This window comes from Pezoporus occidentalis, unplaced genomic scaffold (assembly GCF_034315485.1).
Source record: "Pezoporus occidentalis ecotype Australia unplaced genomic scaffold, CSIRO_AGI_Poc_V1 ctg302, whole genome shotgun sequence".
Taxonomy (NCBI): domain Eukaryota; kingdom Metazoa; phylum Chordata; class Aves; order Psittaciformes; family Psittacidae; genus Pezoporus; species Pezoporus occidentalis.
The window spans coordinates 151,789-178,902 of NW_026914964.1; the positions used below are offsets into that span (position 1 = coordinate 151,789).

General features: G+C 36.2%; 1 protein-coding gene across 1 annotated transcript in view; it reads right to left on the bottom strand.

The window, feature by feature from the left end:
- Nucleotides 1–372: 372 nt before the first annotated feature.
- The window catches only part of USP53 (ubiquitin specific peptidase 53), a 32,874-nt gene continuing 6,132 nt past the window's right edge, over nucleotides 373–27,114 (bottom strand). Inside the window, exons 4-17 of the mRNA XM_062627577.1 lie at nucleotides 23,451–23,585; nucleotides 21,349–21,462; nucleotides 21,185–21,267; nucleotides 20,767–20,872; nucleotides 19,820–19,966; nucleotides 19,163–19,312; nucleotides 18,476–18,647; nucleotides 17,348–17,497; nucleotides 15,594–15,737; nucleotides 14,610–15,333; nucleotides 13,135–13,176; nucleotides 11,912–11,979; nucleotides 3,938–4,037; nucleotides 373–3,150 (exon numbers count right to left, since the gene is read on the bottom strand). Coding sequence (XP_062483561.1) covers nucleotides 2,286–3,150; nucleotides 3,938–4,037; nucleotides 11,912–11,979; nucleotides 13,135–13,176; nucleotides 14,610–15,333; nucleotides 15,594–15,737; nucleotides 17,348–17,497; nucleotides 18,476–18,647; nucleotides 19,163–19,312; nucleotides 19,820–19,966; nucleotides 20,767–20,872; nucleotides 21,185–21,267; nucleotides 21,349–21,462; nucleotides 23,451–23,585 — 3,000 coding nt within the window. The 3' untranslated portion in view covers nucleotides 373–2,285. The remainder of the gene's footprint in view (nucleotides 3,151–3,937; nucleotides 4,038–11,911; nucleotides 11,980–13,134; nucleotides 13,177–14,609; nucleotides 15,334–15,593; nucleotides 15,738–17,347; nucleotides 17,498–18,475; nucleotides 18,648–19,162; nucleotides 19,313–19,819; nucleotides 19,967–20,766; nucleotides 20,873–21,184; nucleotides 21,268–21,348; nucleotides 21,463–23,450; nucleotides 23,586–27,114) is intronic.

The window sequence follows — 27,114 nt, forward strand, 5'->3', positions numbered from 1 at the left end:
ACTTAACTGGCTATGTATAGTATGTAACATTGCTAGATGAACTAGAAAAGTTTAATCTACAGGTTTTGAAATACCTCAAAAATACTACAATTAGGAATCTTCCAAGTTGACACATTTTCAGGGTTCTTTTTCTGTATTCAACTGATTTTCTTATAAAAGGATACTTTTTAAAGTTGTTTTTTTTACAGTTTACCAGCAGGCATACATACACACATGCATAATTATTTGCACTATAAATCCTAGACCTCCCCCCAACCCCTCCCCAAAGTGCTACGATTGACCATTTATTTTATTTGAAATAAAATTAATCTGAGATTATGTTGCATATATTATGTTCCAGTTCTACTGTAAGTTACATGTAGTTTAAAAAAGAAAAAGAAAAAAAAAACCAAACAAAAACCCAACAAAAAACAACCCAACCCTGACCTTGACAAAGAACCACCAAAGCTACTGTTCAAATGTCTACCCTGGACAATTGTGCTAAACAATTGCTAACATTTGGTTGAAGCAGTAAAACTCACATAAGGTATATACGGTTTATAAATGTAAAAAAGCTTTCCTAACTGTGCAAGTATAAACGTTTCTTATGCATATTTAACTTTCTTGCATTATTTTCATAATGAAAAGGCATTGATGTTCAGATGTAACTAGCAGCACCCGAAGTTAACACTAATATGAAATGGCAAAATTTAGTTTTTTTGGATTGTGTCAGTCTTTGCTGACGTTAAATTACATATTGTTCAGTGTTACAAGACTGAAACAGAACTCTAAGGCCCTCCCTCTGACACCACAACACACAGCAGGTAATTTTGAACAGCCAGGGTTGCTGCTTTCTTCCCCAGCTGTCACTGAGCCACATGCTGGGCCTCAGAACAATTGCATAGTCCTGTGCACCAATTTAACTAACCAAATAAAAGCCAAATGAATCCTCCACTTTTGTTACTTAAATAAGTCAGGTTAAGAAAAGACATGGCAAATGCCAGAGCTGCTAAAACTGCAGGGCAGAGTGCTAGGGCCGATGAAGAGAGGAACCTCCGCTTTTCTAGCCCCTTCAGCCACTGCAGCCTAAATGGCTGCAGGTTCAGACAGCCTGATCTGCCAAGTACAGAACATGTGTGTGTGGGAGTGCTCTGCATAGGAAAAAGCATCAGTAAAATCAAGTGTCTGACCTCCATTAAACATTGCTTGAAATGTCAAGCTGAAAAGAGAGAGAGGAAGTTGAATAAACAGCAGCACTGACTTTGCATGCAATAGTGGAATAAATCAGAACTGAACATAACTAGCAAATATATCTAAAACCTTACAAAATTAAACTTTCCATACTTGCATGGTAACTGTATTTTAAAATTAGCATCCTATTCTGCTATATCAGTTTGTAGTTTATGTGGTTAAATTTAATTTTAATAAGTTAAAAGTATATATAGCTTATAGAGTGAACAAATCTGATAAATGTTTTAAAATGTACACTATACAGAACAGGTGTATTAATAGGACATGCTATTTCTGCAGTTTCCTTGAATTCCCTTTGAAAAATCTTACTTAACACTTGCAAAACAGAACAACCGTTTCTAAAGAATTCTTGTTAAGGCTTTTAAAATAAAAACTTTGAAATTATCTGGGTAAACTTGTATTAAAGACACTTGAAGATTTGTGAAAGCACATACTCTCAGAGAAGTCAGCTGAAAAAGCCCCATGTCACCTTCTACTATCTATCAGGACAAACACTGTTCCTTATAACTACATTTACTTCATTATGTATGGTAACATATTTATCCCTTTTGTTAGTCTATGCATGTAGTGACCACAGTCCAAAGGAACACTTTTTAAATTGCAACTTATTTAATTTTGTTACAAAAAAAAGTAACATCTAGTTGATTCCACTGCTGTATGATGTATGCACTCAGAGGGACTGTTTTTAGTATAAAGTGTAAAAGACAAGCTGAGTAACAAAGGCAAGCATTAAGGCAACAAGAGTAACAAATCTAAGAACCCTAAGTTTAGCACCTCTCCTCCTTTGTTCACCTGTTTGCATATTAATTTAGACAGTCATGAATCCAAAGTACAGTAAACTCGGTACATAGTCATCACACACTCTCTCAATGTCTGTGCCCATTTACAGGCCACACGAAATACCAAAGTCAGATCTAGAGATTCTTTTTTTAAGACTATCTACTGCAGTGTACGCCTTCTACGTTTGCCTTGTACCACTGCTCAGATGTGGAATGGCTGGGCTCAAGAGCAGCATGGTATGTAGCATTCAGTTCTACTCCAATTGATGGGGTATGCTATTCTTTGTGGAAGCTTCCACTATCTGTGAAATACAGCTTAGGTCTCTGATGATATTTCATCCTGTATGTGTCAGTCATACAACTATCTACTGAAAAATAAGTTGTTAGGGATACACTATCATTTCCATCCACATAGCCAGCACTTGGTCCTGTATGATGAGATCCTGTCTTTAAAAAGTTTTCAGAGAGAGTCCAAAAATCATTAACTGATAAGCGAGGTGGAGAATCTGGTTTATGAACAAACAGCTCATTCACTTGAAATGGCTCTTTAAGCCTTTGATCGTTTGTAAATATGCTTGCCTCTGATCCAGATTTTAAAGGTGTACCCGTTTGCCTTGACGTATTGTTTTGCAACACCTCTGTCGACTTTTTACTGGCTGCCAAGTTATTTTCTGATCCTAGAAAAGTATTCAGAGCATACTTCTTTGGCGGTAAAGGCGGAGGAAGATTCTGGTACGCTGCTTCAGGCACCCAAAGAGCATCCACCCTTCGGAGTGGGTGCCCGGCATACTCACTGTGAGGGTGAAACACTATGGGCCTTTCTGACAGGTTCTGTGGTACACAGGGTGACAACCCCACCTTGGGACCAAACATTCTTAGGTGATGAGGCTGTGGCTGGGAAGAGGAGTCAAAGTCGTCGCTCATCAGCTTCCTTACACAGACATTTTCTGTATAGGGGTGGGATATGCCATCTGCACAATATACTGGCACGTTGACCTTCTCTAACTTGTCTGGACTAAGCCACTCTGAAGAATTCTGTTCACTTGACTTATTTCTGCTTTCTGACTTCACACCGTCTTTAAGAATTGGCTGTAGAGCTAACGATGGGAAAAGTTTCCTATTGGTCTCAGGCATTTCAGCTCTGAAATAGAAAATCACATAAGTATCCCTAAACACATATGAAAGAGCTCCTATAACCTAAGGATTTTTTTTTTCAAAAATAGTCTTGGTAACACTGCTTACATATTCCATCTGACTAGAGAACTGGAATCTGCTTAACATACAGCCATTTGATTAAAAGTTGTATTAAATCAAAGTTTCTTTCATTTGAAATGTAAAGTGCCCCAGAAAATGTTTGCAATAGCATCAATATCTGTAAGGCAAGAAAAATTCTTTCCACATTTAAGACTACATCAAAAATGACCTCTGCTTTCTTCAAAACATCTGACTCAGACTGATACATCCACTTTTCAAATATTAAATATTACTTGGGGGTGCCAAATTTTTATTTAGATTCTTCACTTTTAGTAGGCACTGAGCACTTACAGTTCAAATTAGAAACAACTGGTATATAGCAGCAGCTTCCAAACAGAAATCACCTCTTTCTCCCCTTCCAGTAAACGTCTCAAGATTTCATGGGGTTACTGCTCTAACCACAAATAAGTTAATCACTGCACTGATGTTGCAGTACATCAAAGGAAGAACATAAAACTATTGAACCCCTTTGCTCTGCTAAGATGGTTTAAAAGTGTTAGCTATTTGATTCCGTTGACAGAGAGAGCCTTTAGCCTTATTAATTATATAAAATAAAAAAAGGTGCTGTGTCAAAAATAGTCAATGTCTTAACATTTGAATGGTTAACACTGATTACTATCACATAACAGAATTTGTAAACTGTTACAAAGTAAATTAACACTAGTATTAGTTACCTCTTTACTGGAGGACTGGGCACCTGCAGATATAATTCTGTTGGAGAATTAACATGAGGTCTATAGTTAACTTCTGAATTGACCCGGTCTTTCCTCAAGTCTGGGGGTAGAAAAAAATTCTTTCAAAATCAGCAGAAATACAGTCCAATTCCTTCTTTGTAATTCCTCAGATATTACAAAAGCAAAACACAACATAACAGGACAACTAATTCCTTTCAAGAGGTGACATCGGTCAAAATAACCATTTTGAAGACAGTTTGTCACAGAAGGTCAAATCTTACATTCATCCAAAATAATCTGAAGGAAATGAGGAAATTTGTTGTTGTTTGGTGGTTTTTTGTGTGGTTTTTTTTTTTTTTGTTATCAGAATACAGGCAATTATCACAATTTAGAAGTCCTGTATTCATGTTTCCAAGATCATCTTAACATTTCATGTAATTAAAAGCAGATTTTGAAAAGCAGCTTTTTATGAAAGCATGTTTATTCAAACATCCAAAGTAATTTAAATTACAAAATAAAAACTATTTACTATTTCTGAAATTTCACATCATGTAATTATAATAAAATGGGATGAATATTGCAGGGATTAGGGGGTGGGGTTTTTTTTGTTCTTGTTTGTGGGTTGGGTTTGTGCTTAGGTTTAGTTGGGTTTTTTTTTGTTTATTGAATAAATGCATTCTCTGAAACCAATTAAAACCAAACCTACAGCAAACTGTAATGTTCATAGAGATGCTGAGCAGACATACAGCACACTCAGTCATGTGCTCTAAACACACAGTATGAGTGTGCCAGGGGCAGCACTATTACACTCCAGAAGCTCCTTTTATTCATAGACAAAGAATCATTCTTTAAAAACACACAATTTCTGAACAATGCAGCTTCTAGTTAACAGTAAATAAAAGGAAGCACTGAAGTATCCATGTCAACAACACATAGAATAAAATACTCTCTTGGCAAGTGACAGGCAATGGTCTATTTGGAGACAAATATTCAAATCTTCCTGATGCAATGACTGGAGATTTATAATGAGCCACCTGCTCTGAAGCTATTCAAAGAAGTCTTATTTTATGTATATCTAGACTAGATTCAGATAACTACTTAGTCTATTTAAAACAACAGAAAATAAAAAAGGCAGCATGCATTGCCCAATTTCTAGTAGAATAATCCTGTATTCAGTATTTAGACAGTTTCCAATGGGGTAACTGTTCCACACTGTCATTAACACGACCGAAATTCTGTACCTATTCTTAAATTATGTAATCTTAGCAAGATCAAATATTTTAATTTACTTATTTCCTCAAGTTTAAATAAAGTCTTGTAACTTTTGACTCGTGAACATACAAGTCAAAACCCCAACAACAGAAAAGAACTAAACTCTGGGTGATGCTGCTGGGCGATACTTGGTTTGAGGGTCAGTATCTGCTCTATCTTTAATTGACGAAAGACCAAAGATACTAAATCTTCAACAAACAAGACAGGCTGTAGAGGTTAACACAGCACACAGCACAAGAGACAAAGCCCCCACATGGCTTTCCTTTAAGCCTTTAAATGAGGAGGGGGGGGAAAAAAAAAAGAAGTTAAAAAACCTTGCTATCCCAGCATGATAAGCAATACCACAACCTTAGGAAGAATACTTATGGAAAAATATAGTTACTGAATGAGCCTGTGTGAAACTTGCATGGGACAAGCAATTCATTTGAAAGAACGTTCAAAACTGCTCCAGTGGCCCATGGCATTAGAACTAACCAACATTAGGTAATATTTCAAACTGAATTCAAACTACAGATTTTAATGATGTATAAACTGCTTTACTGAAGGAAAACCCCAAAAAGGCACAAGCTCTGACATATTATTTCCTGTGATTATTTCCAATTCAGTATTTAATTTCTATCCCAGTGTTACGCTACAGTCCTAGGAACGAATTAGTTAAATAACTTGCTACATTAACAGTTCTGAAGCTAGTGTTTTTAACCTTCAGACTCTGACTATTATAGGAGAGTACATCTACAGAGAAACCACAAATACATCACCCATACAACTGCGCCTTAATTCCCCAAACTGCCTGATGCAAAGAGAACAGATATTAACTCTATCTTTACTCCAAGCCAAGCTCCTAAGGAGCTCTCAACAGGCAGCAGCACAAGCTGGTCCGGAGGCGGCAGCAAAGGTCTCTGTCTCAGCAGGTCGCCATCTCAGCAAAGGTCAGCTGTCTCTGGTGTGACCACAGCACACATTCAGCCAAAGCTGCTCAGTGATACCAGGTGGTTTGTGCCTCCAGAATTCCAGCTAACTTAAAAATAGATGTGTTATTTTCTTTTCTGCTGACAGGATATCCATGCATGGTTAAAACCAGACGCAGATGCAATTGGGAATTTTGGCTCTAGGTTCATTGCAAACTTAAATATGGGACACACAAGCACTACGCTCAGCTGGTGACTGATATCCTTATCAATGGGTCATAAGAAGTTTACCAATAAATATAGGATAACTGTTTCCTGAAATACAAACCAATCTGCTCTGAAGATTTATGAACATGTATTTTCACATCTGAATAACCAATCTAGATTTTCAAAAGATTAACATCCATTCTATAGTCAACAGGTAGGCCAGAGAAGTTCTCATATCTTCATTTACACATACAGAACATTTCCAGACATCTGCAAAGCTCAGTGTTATAGGGAACCAAATAAACAGGACGAACCCCAGCCCCAGTTTTCCTTCTAATATGTTTTAGCCCTGTGTTTCCTGTCCTTTTGATTACGTGATAATTATTTTTTTTCCCCCTAAGTTTCCAATAAAAAAGACAAGGTGTACCACTTAGAAGTATTTACAACAGAAGAAGTACCGTGGCAAATTCTTCTCTCTGAACCAAGCTATTTTTCTGTATTCAGTTGACACGACAAACTTACTGGAAGCTTTGGAAACATGCCAGTCAAGAGTCATAGAATCACAGATTAGTTAGGGTTGGAAAGGACCTTAAGATCATCTAGTTCCAAACCCCCTGCTATGGGCAGGGACACCTCACACTAAACCACGTCCAGCCTGGCCTTGAACACTGCCAGGGACAGAGCATTCACAACTTCCCTGGGCAACCCATTCCAGTGCCTCAACATCCTTACAAGAAAATAAACACATTATAACTTGTCCAAAATAGAATATTATCTTGGAAAAAAAAAAACAAACAAAACAAAACAAACCAAAACACAAAAATATAACACCAAACCAGTGACCATCTTTAGAAGAAAAAACAAAAAAAAAAATAATCTTTATGTTCAAGAAACTCTTCTTTTGGAGCAACATTCACTTGCAAAACATTTCTTATATATTCATCATTGCTTTTTTTCCATGACTTTAAACATCTGGAGAAAACTAAAATACAAGTTTCACTGGGGTTGTGGTTTTTTGTTTTGTTTGTTTACAGGGTGGGGTGGCGCATATCTACATGTGTGCAAGTATTTAAATAAATTCTGAAGTGAAACAACAGTTGACAAGGACTACCCTTCCCTTCACTCTGACCCGGCTGTCTCAAGAAGTTCATCAGCTCTTAGTTTTAAAACACAGTTCTGAACCTTTGCATCATCTATTTTAGATTGTGAACTTCTCACATGAATGAAGTGAATTGGATATGTGAGAGTACTTTACATTTCAATCTTCATGGGCTGCTTAACTACATTTGGGAATCTTGAAACTTGTATTACGGGGGGGGGGGGTGGGGGTGGGGGGGGTGGGGTTGGTGGTTATTTATTTTTTTTACCAAAATCTTTAATCATTTAAAGACACTCCAAAAAAGCATTTATTTCTTTCTGTTTCATATTAAGTAAATTAAGTAGCTTCGTGCTTTAATTCTCTACTCAGTTCTTCAAACAGATCATATACACTGGCTGCACTATAAAGATATCAACTAGATTTTCCTAGGTATATTTGCATTATTTTAAATCATTACTATAAATGTATGGTTTTCCTCAGAAGATGAGTTTTCTTTTTGAGAATTTTGACTTGTTTGTGAGGTTTTCTGAAGTGACAAATAAACAAAGGCAATTTGGATTCTTCTTTACATATTCACCAGAGCTTCAGAATGATTCTAGATTTCAGTTGGAGTTGTCTCATGCTATTGAACCGAATAATTATTAATGGAAAAAAGTCTGGGTTTGTAATATTACAGAAACAATTTTGCATTTATTTTCAAGGTGGAGCAGTTTTAATTCCAAGTATATTTTCTTTTGAGATCACTGAAAAGGCAGCTTTTAATACTGCATCTTAAATAGGAGGCCAACAAGCACTTGGCGAATTTTAATCACAGTGCTTATTGTACTGACAAGTTAGCTCAAGAATGAACTGCTCTGAGCTTTGGGGAAGGGGGCTGAATCTAGAAAACAGGGCTCCTAGGATTTAATTCCCCCTCCTCCCCTCTTAACCTTCCCCAAAGTAATGCTTTTTATTGAGTGGCAATATCATTAAGGCCTCTGTGCCTTAGGAATTGGGGAGGGTTGTAATGAAAACCACCAAAATCACTTCATGACTGAAAATGATTCTTAATAACTAGTACAGAAATTGCTCTGAAAATCCATTTAAAAGTTCTATGGCCCTTCGCAACTTTCAAGAATTAGTCATCTTTCTTCAACTTGAAGATGTGAGGTTCAAAGTTTTCCTCTCTCACTGTTTATGCCACATGTTCCTTATAAACAAATTTAAAAAATAACCTCAACAGGTTCATCAAACTTCAAAAACACTACCTCATTAATATAAACTGAAGCTATTATATCTGCTTACTGAACACCCAAGTTTCCCTGTGAAAATCTGATCACACAAATTAGGGACTGGCCTTGCAGGACATTTGTTTCAGTACTACAGTTATTTATTATTTATTACCAGAGAAAGAAGCAGCCATTTGATCTGCATAACCACTGTGTGATCCAACATTACTATCTTTATAATGTTCTAACAATAAGTTTTATTCCTCAACTGCTGAACTGACTTATGCAGCTCCAGTTAAAAGCAATGAAACAATAAAGCACTGTTATACAAATGGTGGGCATAATTTGGATTTCAACATTATTTCCGTAAGAAACTTTTCCATACAAAAAACCCACTCAGAGATATTTTTTTCAAGTTGCCCTGAGAAGCTAACAAAGATTTCTTACATTCTGCTCTTCTCTCAGAAAGGATTAGGTGTTTCTGTATTATTTTCTGGGAGGCCATCTGGTACTATCAATTAATGTTTTGTTCATAACATTCAGAGATATATAACATAAGGTAATACAACTAATACCTGTAAATGAGTACTGTCTGCCCTTGCTAAAGGTGTCCTGACATTCAGACAGCCAAAAAGCCTGAGTCTAAAAACACCTGTAACCTCACACACTTGTGAAATTTCTTCAAATTCTTCAGTTATCTTTTCAGTCCATTAATCACTTTATTCCAAAATACGCTCATATGTGAGAACTTGACATCTGATTTAAATACATACCTTTTTGTTACAAAATTATTCAAAAGTTAGTTACTGAATTAGAACAACTGAATAGATGGAATCTCTATACATTTTCTTGAAGAAAATGGACAATGCACATTGAAAGCTTTAAGTATACTGAAGTAAAGTACATGGTTGTCTCCAGAGATTGCTCATTATTAAGCTCAGACATTGTCCAAACCTATTTTTCATTCCAACAGAGTCCTTTATGCATTGGGTTTTTTTTTTTTTTCCTCTTTTTGCTACCCAAGTGTGGTATAAGTATAGTACAGAACTAAAGCAGAATCAATGTCATGCAAAGACAGATCTTTGCAATATGAATTTTGTTGTTGGTCTTTTTGCTTTTTGTTGTTGTTATTGTTGTCAAAAAACACAAATACAGAATTAGTTCTCTCTCCACAACCAAAAAATAATTTCAATAATTCCAGAAGAGATGAGTGGTATGAGACATACTCCCCTCCAATTTAAGTCTTAAAAGAAACTATATTATGCATTCTTTTCAAATAAGTATGGTATCTATAAAAATCAAAACATTTCCTGGGGAAGTAGCCTGATATTTATTGCACCTCTTTGTATAAACCCCATTCCATTGTTCCAGCAGCAGTCGATAATAAGTTTGGCTGGCCCCATGCTGACCTGTAATATTTACATGCCTAGGCATTTATCAATTTTATAAAACCCCAGACATATTACTATGTAAAAGGAAACAGACTTCCTTATTACATGTGTTTCGTCCTGATACTGCTTCATATCTTAAAGAAAAACAAATGGCATCACAGTCTACCCAGACATTAAAACAAAAACAATAAAAAATCTTCCTTAGTATTCACCAAGGAAGTTTGTGGAAATGCTGTTGGGAAAAACACAGGGAGGAAACAAAATTACTATCATTGTTCTTTTTTGTTTATTTTGGTCTGTGGGGGCAGGAAAGCAACATGCTTGCTAAAAACAAACCTTAAAACCAAAACATTAAACAGACATATGTTCTGAAAGCAGAACTTAACCAACAGAAATGGAGATGAACATTTAATAATTTCAATTGGATTAAGAAAAAAAAAAGCACCAATTAAGGCCAGTGAAAATTGATTATACTGCATGTTTTACACACCAGCATAGGGTCATCCAAAAATCTCACAATCACTGAATGATAGAAGGGTTTGGGTTGGAAAGGACCTTTAAGAATCCCTTAGTCTAACCCTACTGCTGTGGGCAGGGACACCTTCCACTACACTGGGTTTCTCAAATCCCTGTCCAGTCTGGCCTTGACACTTCCAATGACAGATCATCTGCAATTTCTCTGGACCTGTCCCTGTGCCTCACCACCCTCATCATAAAAAAATTCCTTCCCAGTGTCTACTCCAAATATACCCTCTTTCAGTTTAAAACTGTTGCCCCTTGTTCAGATCACTACAAACCTCAGTAAAATCACCAATACCGGTGTTTTCATTTTTTGTACAGAGAACCTACACCAGCCAGTAGTAGTTACGCACCTGCCACTTCCTGAGCAGGCAGTGGCACGTGACACACACAACGAAGGACAAACTGCTCTACCAACCTAGAGAGAAAATGCTTTGTAACAAAACACTCCAGAAGAAGACCACTATGGCAAGAAGACTCATTGTATTCTGATTATCTAATAACTTATATAAAAAAAGCTATGGCCTCCCAAAATGATACTTGTATTTTCCACATAAAAATACTGTATTTAAAACAGATTCAAGCACTACAAAGAAAAAAAAAAAAAGGAAAAAAGAAAAACCACTCAGTCTGTCACTTTGGTGCTAGAAGTCATGTGAAACAACCGTTTGGGAGGCATGTCATGCTTTTACATGATTCAGCACACTGAACGCTGCCACTGCTGTCCGAAAAGGAGATGCTAAGAAAGGGTAAACTCTCAAAATGCATACTGATGACCTAGCACCTACATATGGAACTGCTCCTGCTGCTATCATCATAGCATTAAAAATTCTCTTTACATGATGGTAGGGCACTGAAAAAAACCAACTCCTTTATTTGGGAACACATGTATCATGGCAGATAGCTACGAATCCATTTACACTGTACATTTACTCTGCAAGAAAGCCAAGAAATGGAATAAATTAAGGTGCTTCGTGGAACAGAACGCTTTAAATGCCCCTAAGAAAAGTGACAGTTATTGAACTGCTGCTCTATCACATTTCCATCAAAATGGCCCAAGATGGGGTATGAACACTTTCCATCTTTATCGATCAGTCTTAACTCACTGAAGAGGCTAAAAATGTGAATAAGAACAAAATTTGACATTACCTTATGCAGAAAAACTATGAATTACAAAAGACAGATTAAGAATCTGTTCATCTCTTCCGTGGTATTAGTAATCTAGTATTTAAATTTTGTTAGATCTAAATTGGTTTTAGAAAACTTTTACAAGTATATTCCTTATATTTCTTATACAAGTATAAGGAATAAGTACAAGGTACCTTATACAAGTATAAGGTGTACTCCTTATACAAGTTAAATGTCCTTACCATAAAAGTTTCTTCTCTGTTGTGTATGTAACTCATTGTCAGGTTTTTTGGTTGCCAAGTTCTGTTCACTGTAAAAGAAGCATACAATCAATTTGAAGGCTTAAATCAATGATGTATGATCACAAACTTTACTGCCTTAAGTGCATAAATGCATAAGAACTTTACCTATGTGAAACTGACTCTTGTTATCACCGTCACAATTTTTACTAATACATACAAACTTCACAGAAGATACACAGAACAGCAGGGGTGGCTCTTTAATACTTCAACACAACTGCCACATGTTAACAGGCTGTGCTGATAACAGAGAAATTTAGCATGACCTGAATACTTCAGTAAGGACAGACAAAAAACATACAGTGCAAGGCTGGAGTTCTCAGTTTATTCTGGAGACTGGACACCCACTCATCCCAGCCTTATTCCAGATTACAAAAGCAGGATACCGAAAACATAGCATCTAAAAAGCAAATTTTCTTGATGCGGGTATTACATCAGCCTGCTTAATAAAAACAGGTGGTTCCCAGAGCTGTCAACAACAGAAAAATGACGTGTCACCTGTGAGAAATAACCACCAACTGCACTTTTTCCCATTGTAAACTAAAGAATTTCATAAAAATGTCACAAAGTGCTTATTAACTGAGATCATCAAGAAAGTGTGACGATTTGAATACCCATTTTCTGTAGTGATTTTCAAATAGAACAGATACCACTGAGCAATTTCAAATTCATTTGTAGGTTTTACCTAAATTGTCGCTTTTATTGTGGCTAAAGATTACCACTCATGTGGTACTATATGGTTTCAAATTTATCATCAGTATCACCCACATCTGAAACAAATACATTTTTCAGCGTTAATAGTTCTATACCCTGAATATCTCAAAGTTAAACGTATCTTATTAAGACAAGCTCAAGTTTCCTAGAAATGCAAACATCTCATCAGTATCAATATCCTAAGTATGTAATCTGTTAGCTAGCATTCTATCTTGCCCATTTCTCTACTTTGACATTCTGCAATTCATTAATACTTTGTTATGACAACAAACATAATTCTTGCAATTGTCACTTGGGTCTTTCATTCATAGAGATCTTAATTTTAAAACTTTTTATCAAACTCAAAGAGAACTAGAAAATTCCAGCAGCAAATCCAAGAGGAAAGGGGAAAAAGTGAAATCAGCAGATGTAGTATGTCTTGCTGGTTTACTTAAGTAAAAAGTATGCCTTACCAATCCAGATAGGGAGCTGACAAACACCCTGCCAATTCCTTCCTTCTCCAAGAGTAAAGCAGGGAAGAAGATACAGTGGCAATTTTTCAATTAAGATAAACAAAAGAAACTCTTGCTATTGAAAGCACAGAAAAACAAGAAATATAGTGAAATAGGAAGAACTGGGAAAGAACCTATCAGAAAACAAAACACTTGATTTTTTTTTTTTCTACCTTCTAAAAGAACTTTCAAGTAATTCCCTTGTATTTTCTGTTTTTATAAAACAAAGTATGAAAGGTTAGAGGGTAGCTTGTGGGTATTGCCAGTCAACTCTAATTACCACTCGTATAAAAAAATCTTTCTGAAAATTCTAGGAAATCGTTTGTATTTTGATAAAGAAAATTGCTTTGTTTCGGTTTAAAATTTTTAGACAAGTCAGAGCCTTTTAATTTCCAGGTATATGCTGTTCTCTTTCAGCATATTAAAAGTTATTTTAATAATTTCTAATGAAAATATACATCCAAAATTTTTCTTAAATCTAGCAAACGTGTGACTAGACTTGGTCTCACAACTGTGCTTTTACATTTAATGGATATAAGTAAGATCTGAAATAAGAATATATGACTTCTAGTAGGAATTAAGTTTCACATGCAGTTTAAGAAACCCAGTACAGGCAACCCCATGTGGAAGGTTGGTAACTTCATATTTCACAGCACCGCATTTAAGTTGGAAGGGACTTCTGCAGATCATCTAGTCCAACCCTCCTTGCTCAAACAGGGTCAGCTACAGCAGGCTGCCCAGGACCATGTCCAGTTGAGTTATGAGCACACCCACAGACAGACACTCCACAGCGTCTCTAGGCAACATACTTGTTCCTAGCATACATCAGTTCTTAGTAAATTAATAAAATTTGGCTATTAACTAAGTTTTTGGACAATTTTAGTAATTTTACACATTTTTTGGAAAGATTTCTTTCAAACAGGTGAATAAATTATCAAGTGATGAATATATATACCTGAGATGTTCTAGAAAACTGAATTTCAGAACAATGACCAGTAACTGTGTATCAGATTCACCTACTGCCATTCCCATCTCCTCGTCAGGGCCTGTTTGTACAACTGCTAAAGATACCACTTACGTAGACACCTGTATTCCATTACACATGGCCAAAGTCGAAAACCTTCCAACTAAATAAGTGTAGCAATTATTTTAAATTTAGACACCCTGCCCCCAGTCAGGGATTAACAGTTCTGGCTCAGCACCATAACAATGAGGCTCAGTGCCTTCCAAAGGGAACTAGTGTTGCAGACTCAGAGTGAACATAAACTTAATTGTCCGCACCCTTATTTCTAGATACATTGCTAGCTTTCTACATACCTGACCTCAAGCATACAAAGTATGTTATCTTGGTTTTTTTTTTTAAAAATGCAAGCATTGTAACAACTTACTTTACCTATAAATACCATCCATGCAAGTTCTAAGAGCATTAGTGTTACCTGCAGGCAGCACTTTCTCTAACGTTCTTGACATCTGCTGGATTGATTCCTTCAATAACAGGTGAGTCTGGATTTGTAGATCCATTGCTGATATGATCGCTGCTTTCATATCCAGATTCTGTCTTCTGATTTTGCCAGTTATCACCATGCATTTTTCTCTCTGTAAATCCTTTGCTTTTTTCAGCATTCCCTTTTCCTTCTGAATCCAGTGAACTCCGACTTCCTGTACCCTGTTTTGTTTCATCTTCATATATAGTCATTAAACCCTTCTGGATTTGGTTCTCTTTTGGCCAATAGCTAAAGCTTTGCTCCTTTTCATGCTTAGATTTACTGTTCAGATTTGCCTTGTGCTTTGGGCTATGCTGTTTTTTATCAGTCTCGCTGAAAATGCTGTCTACATTCAGCGTCTCCCGCATAGGTTTCCAACCTTTACTTCTGCTTCTGCTGCTGATACTTCCTTTGTCCCTAGAGTCTTGACTGGTGTCTGTATCGTAGCCAGTGACACCATCAGTCCGGGTCCTTATCAATGGTTTCTCCCCAGCAGGACAAGCTTCTATTTTATTTGATCCAATCACTTGTACAGAAAGCTTTGCTTGGTGAGGTGCACCATCATGCTTGTAAGAGCCTCTTCCCTGGCTGCTGTGTATGCGCTGATCAGCACAGTGTCTGTTTCCAACTGAAGGAGACCCCAGGTTAACACTGGCACGATCTTCCCCCATCAAATCTTAGAAGGTAAAAAAAAAAAAAAAAAAGGAAAAGAAAAAAGCTCCATTAAAGTTCTCATTAATTTTTAACTGATAGTGTAATAAACATAAGTACTGAAACAACATCTCAACAAATTCAGTACATTTGTTTTAGAACACCAAAAATTGAGAAATTCTAATCTTACAGGTGTGTTCTCTTCAAGGAGATTATTTTAAAATCTGCATATATAGTATTGATTTTTACAGATATTTAACCCATCTGGTCATATTTAGAATGTACCTCTTTGTCTCCCAGACTCTTTCCTTGGTCCTCTGTCTGCATCTTTCCGTAAAGATGAGAAGTTTTTCATATCAGCAGCTTTCTGAGCACACTCTCTGGATATGTCCTTCAGCTTGTCCTTTTGATTGCTATAAGCTAACTTAGCTACAAAAAATATTTTTGTCAAAGATAGTTACTAAAAAGTTATTCATCATCAAAACATGTCAATACATTTATGTACCATGTTTTTAATAGTACTCCTACTTAAAAAGGCTAATTAATTACATAACACAAATTAAGAAAACAAGATATACAGTATATACACACAGGTATCTCCAAGTACTCCACCCAATGGAGCTAACGAAAGGAACCAAAGCAGCATAACATCAAGTATGTCTTAAACACCTCTCACTAAAACTGAATTCTCAAAGCATATACCACTCAAAGCATATGCTATTTACACCAAATTTTACGACTTATACTAAAATTACACTAAAAAAAAAAAATGTCAGTTTAATCTTGTCTGAACATAAGAATCATAGAATGGCTAGGGTTGCAAAAGACCTTAAGATCATATAGTTTCAACCCCTTGCCATGGGCAGGGACACCTTGCACTAAAACACGTTGCTCAAGGCTCTGTCCAACCTGGCCTTGAACACCGCCAAAGATGGGGCATTTATCACTTCTTTGGGCAACCTGTTCCAGTGCCTCACCACCCTCACAGTAAAGAACTTCTTTCTGTACCTAACCTGAACTTCCCCTGTTGAAGTTTGAACACATCACCCCTTGTCCTACCACTACAGTCCCTAATGAAGAGTCCCTCCCTAGCACCCTTGTAGGCCCCCTTCGATACTGGAAGGCTGATAGGAGGTCTCCACGCAACCTTCTCTTCTCCAGGCTGAGCAGCCCCAATTTTCTCAGCCTATCTTCATATGGGAGGCGCTAGTTTTACTTTTATTAAAACAGTGGAGCTTATGAAAAGTGGAGTTTATGAGGAGAAATAAAAATCTTTCTGTTTCTGAAATGGTAAATACTGACCATTTTTGAGCCATAATTCCATTTCAAAGCATTCTGTTTCAAAAAAATCTAGGTATTCAACAATAAATATGGAGGAGAAATATCTCAAGAGAAAGCAGCATCTCTCAGCCTAGAAAGGGAACTTGAGAACAAAGGCACTCTGACAAGCAATGCAGAAGTCACCGCTTCATGACTTCTTATAGCTTCATTTGCTTGGAAGTCTAATGTACAAAGAGAACACACTTTTCAACAAAGGACACCACTGTTTTACTATTCTTTCCAAACATAAGGTGAAGTCCATTAATATACAGGACTACAAATAATGCTGAGTATCACAATATTGCTGGGGAACAGCATTCTTTGAATACTGTGGTTTTGTGATCACAGGCTGTGTGCTCCAAAACATCAGTCAGGTTTAAGTTTCTAATATGTCTTTTCATAAATAATATGATTTGAAGGTATAATGATGACTGAGAAATAGATCATGGCCTCAAGAGCCACTTCAGCAGAGGAATAATCAGGGGTATTAAAAAAAATTTTGCATTTACAGTTCTCAAGAAAAGTAAACATTCCATGGCAGGTATCACTTAAACACTAGCTGCGATTCCATGATTCATTCAAGTCAATGATAGAATTCTATTTTTAGAAACAGTTCTAGTCCAGATGCTAGCATACATCTGGAATGCTATCAACTGAAGTATTTCATAACAGAATACATTTTGTTTTTTTTTTCAGGGACAGGAGTAGGTAATACATACCTGCACCTCTACCACCACTAGCTTGAATATGGCTTCTATTGAATGCTGAATTATCTGGCTGAAGTTTTTTATGAGCCCTTTGATTAGTGGGGTCTCCGATTCCATTCTCCTTCATTTGGTGTGATTTAGGAGCAGAATGCTTTTCAAGTCCTATCAAATAACATAATTACTTTTTGAATTAGCAACTCCTAATTTCTAAGTTGCCAATATCTAAATTAAAAAAAATAAGAAAACTTTTTAACTGTGGATTAGAGAAAACCCCCATCAGAAAACCACACCCCATTTCAATATGGTATACAATAAGGTTCTGCAGTATTTTATATACTGCCATATTTATAGTGGTACACTACAGTGAAATACGGTCCTCAATTCTTTCTTCCCTGAAGCAGTCTATGTCCAATTATTACTCATTATGTAAAGAGGAACATGTCAAATTCAACTGGCTTTTTATGTTACGTTTAATATTAAAAAACAAAACATAAACCCTTCCCCAAAAAAATACTACCACCACAAAGTCCAAGCCCCACCCCCCCCCAAAAAAAAAATCCGCAAAATAAATCCACAAAACCCACAAACTACAGAACCAACAGAATTGGCTTCTTACATAGAGGCCTATGCTTTATGAATCCTGGAGAAAAGTTTCCTGCAGCTCCTCCTGATTTTTTCCCAACATTCTGACTTGCGCACAAACACACATGCTCCAAATAGATCTTTCTATGTGTATGAAGCTTTTTCTTTTGTATAGCATTTATCTTTTTATAGCATTTTTGAAGGTATTTTAAATGTATCAATAGACACATAACATCTGCATACACAAACACACATTTTTCATCTGGAATTTCTGAAATGATTATAAAGTAACTATGATCAATCTACAAAGCAAACTCTATTCCTCATTATCCATGAGTCTCAATTTACATTCCTTTATCAGACACAAAAGAAACAGTTCTAGTATTGCATATATACACTAATCTCTTTTCTTTTGAGACCTTTTAGATAATTAGGAACTGAAGTATTTAAGAACAAAGCAGCTAATCCATTACATTCTCCTTTTTAATCCCCATTTCAGAAGTACAGTTAATACAGCTACTGGAAAAAAAAAATGTTGAAAACAAAAATCTTAATTACCCAAGTTTTTGCTATTTCCTGCTGCTGCTTTACATTGAGACCAGTGAATAATCTGCTTTGGAGCATCTTCTGGAGATACAGCTGTGCCATCTGGGTTAGCATAAAAAAGCAACAGTGGCTGAAAGTGACATCGAATGCACCGGGAGACCACATCTTTCCATTTTGTTCCGATCTAAACAAACAAAAAAAAAATTAAAATAATCCAAACAAAAAAAAAATAAATATCAAAACAACCCCCCCAAAACTTTATCATCATCATTGAACCCAATTATGGGAAGAATAATTTATTAGCAATTCTAATGCCTAATTCCAAAGATACATTAAGATTCAACATTCGTCACAAGAGTTTATGTAAATTGCAGAAAAAAGCCAGAACCTGTACTACATGGGCTAACAACCACATCAACACTGTGAATACTGCTGCCAGTAATAAGGGCTTCTTTTTCAGTAAAAGAAGCACAAATATGATTAACTGTAGATAAATTCATTAATATTCTGAAATAGTTGGTATTTGGAAGGCAGAACTGGAAAATAGTGAAATCAATTCTAAAAATCTGTGAAACTCATTTACAAAACTAAAAGTTAATTTTATTAGAGATATTTGTTTCTCTTGTTTCAAGTCTTGTGTCAGAGGAACATATTAAAGTAAAGATCATGAAATTGGGTAGCAGTAAAACAAATATTTACCTCTTTTACATTTGCATCATCAAACAGCACCCATTTGCAACTCTTGGTGTGAAAGGCAAAGGCACAGTAATGTCTGCTTGTGTAGCAAATCATTCCCACTAGAAAAAGTTCACTATTTTTGGCATTTTCATCTGTAACTCTATAAAACAGCTATAAAGATGGTTATATATTTCAAAATGTGTAAAACATTTAGCCTCAGTTTTCAAACCTACTACTGGCATTTCAGCGTGACAATTGGTATCAAATACACTGTTGCATTATAGAATTTTTCATCAGTAAAATAATTATTTTTGTACTTATTAGATCTATTTTAATATTTGTTTTTGCATAGTTCAAAGGGTAAAACAACAATGCTTTGAAATAATTCCACAAATGTCAAACTGGACATAATATTTCTAGACTTTCAACTAGGAATTCATCTACATTAAATGCTGTACCTAGGCACAAAAACTATACTTCTGAATGGACTTTTTCCTCTCAGACACTAAGTTAAACAGCACATTATAAAATGGTGAAAGTAGACATGAACTTTGAAGTTTAATTGTGCTTTTCAAAAAAAAAAAAGTATAAGTTTATTTTTACTATATTTACATATACATAATACATGTGTAAAATAAAGATCTAGAATGAGCAAATAGTAAGTCTTAGATCAGATACCCCAGGAAGATAAAGTTGTGTTGCCAGATTCCGCATAACCTCTTCTGTCAGGTCAGAGTGTTCTGAATCCCAGACTAAACCAATTGTGACAATCTCAGGACAATTCATAAGAACACGGCGAATTTTTATTTTTTGACCACAGTTACTCTAGAGAAAGGGAAAAAAAAAATGTGATGGGAGGGAAAACAAAGATGTTTAAAAAAATGGAAGTCCAAAGTTGAGTTACTAGACAAGAAATAGTGCAATAATACAACTCTACAGCTTCCCAAATTATGCGCTCAAATTCTCAAATTATGGTGTTTGTTTCTAACAATTTAAGGATAAAATTCATGATAAAAAAAAACACAGTCTGATGAAGACTACAGCTAAACTTCCACATCCAATCACCACCTTAAAACAGAAACCTCCAAAACATCTAAGTCACCATCACATTTTCTCTTTCGTTCCTCATCCATTTAATCATTCAAGCTTAACTCTGTGTTCTTGTGTACTTTTCTATGGTTCCTAAATTAACAGTATTTATGCAGAGAAAGAGATATGTTACATAGAATAAGCGAAAAGAGATTATTTTTGTCAGCAGAAGCACACAATTCTTTCAATTAAAAATTAATGTTGTTGGGCTGTCAGTGTATATGAACTACAGCAGCTTCACTCCGGAAAATACACCTGTTCCAACTAACCAGGTTAAACATGAACTGAGGAATAAAACACAAACCTAATAATTGTCTAAACAGGCCACTCGCACCTACATACAATGTTTATCTGTAACCGGAACAATACAATATAAATTTAAATAAAATAGAAATTTAATTTTTTTCCCCCTAAGTTGGGCTGTGTAGAAGTGGCCACAGGTAATCCTACTTTTCAGGGAATACTTTAGTCCAATGTATTATCTTAGAAAGTTGTCCCTTGTGTCTTGAAGTAATGCAACATCTTTGGTTACTTACAGGACAATTTCTGTAGTCATCACTAGTATTCGCTGCCTGCAGCAGTTCCGCAAACATTTCTGGCTTGAGACGTTCATGCCTCTCCACCATTCTTTCTACTTCATTACTGTTAAAAAATAAATGGAAATAACTGTTGATATCCCTTCTTAAGAGTTAAGAGATTTCAGTCAAATCTCAACTCTATCTTTCAACTAAAAAGGAAAGATAAAGTGATAACACAGTAGCAATACATTTTGTCAAGTTCTCTCTAAATCTTGGTTTTGAAATTCAAATGTTATTTTTGGACCATATCTCAAATAAACATTTTAACAAAGGAACACACATCCATTTTTAACAATTACAGCATTTCTCTGGTATGCTTTGCTTATTCTTGAAAGGGTGTATATAAAAAACGATATACAAGAATAAAAGCTCTTACCACAGGGCTGTGGTAGAAATATAACGCACAAATTCCGTAAAAGGCAATGGGTCTGATGATGCTCCACAAGTATGACATACACACTACAAAAATAAAAATACTTTTTATTTACTCAGGACAGTGGAAACCAATTATTTGTTAAAGAAATCAAATAAAGGTCTGACCTGTTCATACAGTGTCATAGCAAACTTCTGATGAGAAATACAGGATTTTGAAGTGCACATATCTGTTTCACTGTTTGGCACCAAGTGAAAGTGGATCCTCTCAAGGATGTTTTCCTAAATAGAAATAATAATGTAAATATAAACTCAACTGATAACGTCAGAATATAGGAGCAACATTAAAATTACAGTTTAATACTCCAACTACTCCCCTTGGCTCCAAATAGTCCATCTGTAAGTCTAATGTGTATTTAATAACCCTTCCTATTCACAGTCCAATGGGAATTCTCTTCACCTTAAGGTTTCCATTCATTAACAAAACAGCATAAAAAAACAGTTATGTACCTGTTCTTCCAGAGTGCATTCTTCTTTGGAGGAAGTGCATCATCAAGAAAAAATTAAAAAGCTGCTCTTATAGTAAGATATGATATTAATGTCATTGCATGCAATATCTGAAATGTTTTTTTTAGATTAGGCCTCTGTCTCAGTTCTTCATGTTTTTATGTTTTTCTGTATGCATGTGAAAACCCATCTAGCAGGTAGGTATCCATCTGTGGATACTCACATGAATGTCCAAAGCTGAAAGTATTCAAAGTAGCAACTATATCTTCTGTCCCTCAACTTTGTGCCTGAAGGTTAATAGTGATATATTTCTTCATGGAATCATGGAACCAACTAGGTTGAAAAAGACCTTTAAAATCATCAAGTCCAACCATTACTCCAGGACTGTCAAGACCACCACTAAACCATTATCAGTGAGGGCCTTATATACATATTTTTTGAAACACTTCCACAGATGGCGATTCCACCACTTTCCTAGGTAGCCTGCTCCAAAGCCTGACCACCTTTCCCCGTGAAGAAATTTTTCCTAATACACAATCTAAACTTCTCCTTGCGCAGCTTGAGGCCGCTACCTCTTGTCCTATCCCTTGTTACTTGGCAGAAGATACTGACACCCATTTCACTACATAACCTCCCTTCAGGTAGTTGTAGAGAGTGTTCAGGTCCCCCCTGGAGCCTTCTCTTCTTCAGACTAAAACAGTTCCCTCAGCTGATCCCTGTCAGACTTATACTCAAGACCCTTCACAAGCTCCGCAGCCCCTCTCTGGACCTGCCAGCACCTCAATGTCTGTCTTGCAGCGAGGGGCCCAGAACTGCACAGAGGATTTGAGATGCAGCCTCACCAGTGCCAAGTATGGGGGGATGATCACTTCCTGGCCCTACTGGCCACACTATTTCTGATACAGGTCAGGATGCTGGTTGGCTGCCTGGGCACAAGCTGGCTCATGTTCAGCTCCGTCTATCAGCACCCTCTGGTCCTTTTCCACCAAGCAGCTTTCCAGCCACTCTTGCCAAGCCCGTAGCAGTGTATGGGGTTGTTGTGGTTCAAATGCAGGACTCAGCGCTTCACCTTGTTGAACCTCATGCCACTGGCCACAGCCCATCAACAGAGCCTGTCCAGATCCCATTTTATTTTAAATGATCCCATTTTTTTTAATGCTGAACAATTTTCATAGTCTAACAAAGGACTTCTTAGAAAGGCCTCTTTACCAGTGTTCTACACGATTTTCAGCAACAGTAATGGCTCATGTTTTTCAGGGAGACACTTCATGCAAGAGTCAAGATCTTCATGTATTTGTTCATTCTTGGATAAGAAAATGAAAATATCTTCTTCAGAAGACTTTAGAAACAAGGTGGCTAGTTGCAATGGGATACATTTCAATAACTGATGAAAGAACTCTTGGAGGAACAGTCTATATATTCAAATCCATAGACACCTCTTCTCCCTCGAAGAAAACCCTTCTCTCCATTCATGAACTTTTATCAATGACTGAGAGCTCATCATCCTCAGTGACCTCCTGCAGTAACCATATTTCACATATCCCTCTGCCCAAGAGAGTTAGGGAGTATGGAGCAAATTACTCTACCCCACATTACCAGACACTTAACTCCATGTGCCTGTTCCCCTAAACTGGCATAAAGGAGGTTTGTAGTATTACATCACTTGTATCCTACCTGTGAGCCTGGAGCGACAAAACAAGCAGCCAGCTTGGCATTCACAAAACTAACATAATTCTACTCAGCTATTACAAAGAATACTTAACGAAGCATTCTGCTGCATCATCCATGAATCCAAGCTGGAAACGCTGTTCATCCTTAAAACTTTCTGCCAGGGCATGTCGCATATTATCTGATGGGAGTGCTTTTTCTCGACTGTGTTGAAATTGTGAAAATATTGCCTAGAAGGAAATACAATTACTTAGCTTTAGTAGTCATTTGACTAAACATTACAGTTCTACACAAATACACCAGTTCTTACACAGCATGCCTAAGCAGCAAATATTGTAAATGTTTATTAATCTATGCAACTTTAGAAGCTACCACTTTATCTTAGAGGTTACATAGGTTCCCTGTTCTGTTCCATATTCCATTATAATAAGTTATGCTACCAAACTTAACTTAGATCCAATAGGAAAACAACATAGAAGCATATAGAAGTGCAAGTGATTGACCTCCAGAAGCAACACAAGCCCTGGTCCATAAATGTACAGCTTTTTTAATGCTATTTCTGGAATAGTGGTTCATGCATACATATCTCATCTTTACAGATGATGTGCATTTCTTGAGGCATAATGTAATGCCACTCAGATTATTTTAAAGCCCACCACTTATAAAGTAACAACTACAGACAGGATTGTATCGTTATTTAAATTATGGATATGCAAAAAACCTCACATAAATTAGATAGAATGCTTATAATCCTTACTCAGCTCTCTGCTGAACCAGTGCACACAATACAAACAGAAAAGGTTAGTATCTGCAGATCCAGAACATGAGGATAAATCGCACTTGATTTTTAATTAATTTCCCAGAAGAGGTAGTTGGCTGCTACTACTCTTTTTGGCAGAGATATGTATGCAAGTGGCCTTATCATTTAGCAAGTAAGGGAAGTTGATTTTGAAAAAAAATGGAATTTAAAAGACCTTAAACAAATGAGAAAACATTTGCAGATATTAAAGGGTGTATTCCACTGTCAAGAATTTTAAGCCAAAATTTGGAAAAAAAAAGAAGAGAATAAAGACAAAACAAATAGAGAGAAGCCATGCGAAATATAAATAAAGATCTGCATTTTTCACATAGGCCTTAATTAAAAAACAACCTGTTGGACAGAAGGCAAAGACACAAGAGATAAGCCAAGTTTCAGTGCTAACACAAAGTAGTGTTTTAACCATGATTCGTTCCAGGGTGTCTGTCAAATATTTAAACTTCCCTCCATAACAAAAAGCATGTACTACTCATAAAAATTACAGTTGGTATCTCGTGTAAACATTCAAAATTAAGTTTTAAACAGATCTGATAATACAAGTTAACTCTGCTTTTAAAACATTTATCACTTCTCTTTTTGGCTGGTAGGTCATTTTTTATATGCAACACAGCCTTACATGTCCAGATTTAAAAAAAGTACAGATAAGCAGTTATGCAGATACGTATGCTCATTTTAGCGGCCTGCATTGTCCAAGTCCCAGTGTTATCCAGAAAAGAAAAGAGCATATTGAATTTCTGAAAGAAAAAGATAAATGGATTGAACTGAAGGAAACCAGAATTTATTTGCTATGCAGTTCACAGGAAAGGCCGATTTACATAAAATAACATCCTTTTCTGGGGAACAAGAATGGTTAAAATAGCCCAAGACCGCAAAGAAAAAAAAAACAACCAAGCCAAAACCCCACACTAAAAACAGAAAACAACCCAAGTTACCAAAATGCATCTTCATCCAGTATATACACTGCATGAAAATCAAAACACCGTAGGTTCTGAACATAGAACAAACAGAAACACTCAACCAGTATCTCTAAAAAGCCAAGAAATAAAAATAAACAGTTGACATAATGACTGAGGACAGATACTGCCAAATGTGTTAACTACAATGTTTTGAGTTCAGTACCTAGGCTACTGGCCATGGAGTTATAAAGTGTTCAAGGCCAGGCTGGCCAGAGCCTTGGGTAACATGGTTTAGTGTGACATGTCCCTGCCCATGGCAGGGGGGTAGGAACTAGATGATCTTAAGGTCCTTTCCAACCGTATTCTATGATTCTATACTATTAAAAAAAAATAACTAATTCCATTTTAACCAATTTCAGAACAGGCAGCAATACCACTGTTTAACAGCATTCTTGGGAATTGATCAAAATAGGAAGACTGTCCAGGCAACGCAAAATATTCAGGTACAGTAAGCTGTTTAGACAAATAACACATGGAGATGCATAATGGCAGTAAGCAATCCCTCAAGAACAGATACTTGAAAGAATAAAGAAAATTTCAAGTCCTCAATTACAGCTGCCTTATGAAGCAGCTGAAGCTAGGGTACTGCTTTGGAAAGTGACTTCAAGTGATGCAAACCTTAACCTTATTCATACTGGAACCCAAAAAAATACAGAGAGAGGATATTAAGGTACAGCAAGTGGTATGTTCTGCTTGAAAAAAAAGCAGCACCTGGTCTTCACAAGCGCACCCTTAGAATAGAGCAATTCCTTACTAACAGGTTCAACTGCAACACACCACACTTCCTTCTTCATGTTTGAGCACACTGAAGTGACTACATTATTTTTACTATAATTTCAGCTATATGATTAGTCATTAAGACTATGTAGTGTAACACACACATTCCAGCAATTGCCATGCACCAATCCCTCTTTATTTCTTAAAGGTGGTTACAGCGCAACTTGGAAGACTGTGTGTGAACTTCACATGTAATATCGGTCAAATCAAAAGGAAAAGATCATAAAATTTACTATGTATTATATCAGATAGAGACATGAATCTCTGGACACACAAAACTCTAGGAAACTGAAGATATAATCCCAAGACAGACACAGATTTTTTTCTGAAAACACAGGAATGCCTGAGTTATGATCTGGACTTTATGTACAAGTAATACATTTCAGTCTGTGAAACTCCCTAAGAATAAATTCGAAAATACTTGGGTTTATTCTCACCTACAATTTAGCATCATCAAAAAAACACTTCCTCAGTTAGCTACATTTTCAAATAATGTTTTCCTTTTAAGCTCCCTACAGATGAACAATTCCCAGTTCTGTATATTACTATATCTACTACTGTATTTAAAGAACATTCTACAGCCCTGTATAGGAACCCCAGAAGTGTCTTTATTTTCAAACTGCAGTAAAAGTAGAAAGCACATACTACTAAAAACATACCTGTGTTTCTTCATTGGTATTTATACCCAAATGAAAGAGGTATGCTTGCAGCTATTTCCCTAGTAACTGCAGACAGCCAAAGCAGTAAGAATATAACAGAATTTGACAGACTTCAGATGAGTTAACAAAATGGTCTGAAGCGTTAAGTTTTATGCGCTAGTAAAGATATGCAGATCTGACTTACTTTCTACACTACACACAAAAAAGGTACCAGCTTTCATTAGTTTTCCAGTACTACTACCTTCCTTTCATTACTTCTAAACTGAACAATTATATTCTCCACCATCATCATGAACTACAGAATAAAAAGAATCTTGAGTACTTAACAGACAGTAAGATAGTTATTGTAAAAGAACTGTTTTCAAACACTACAGGAAAGAACAAAAGCATATGTACATAAAAATATCTCCAAGAGGCTAGCTAGAAATTTTCAAGTAAGTCTGTCTTTAAATAGGAAAACCATTTCATGTATAAGCAGACAAATTTCTGTACTGTAAAATACCTTCTTTAAACACAATATTTGTTTCAAGTATCCTTAACTCTAAATTGT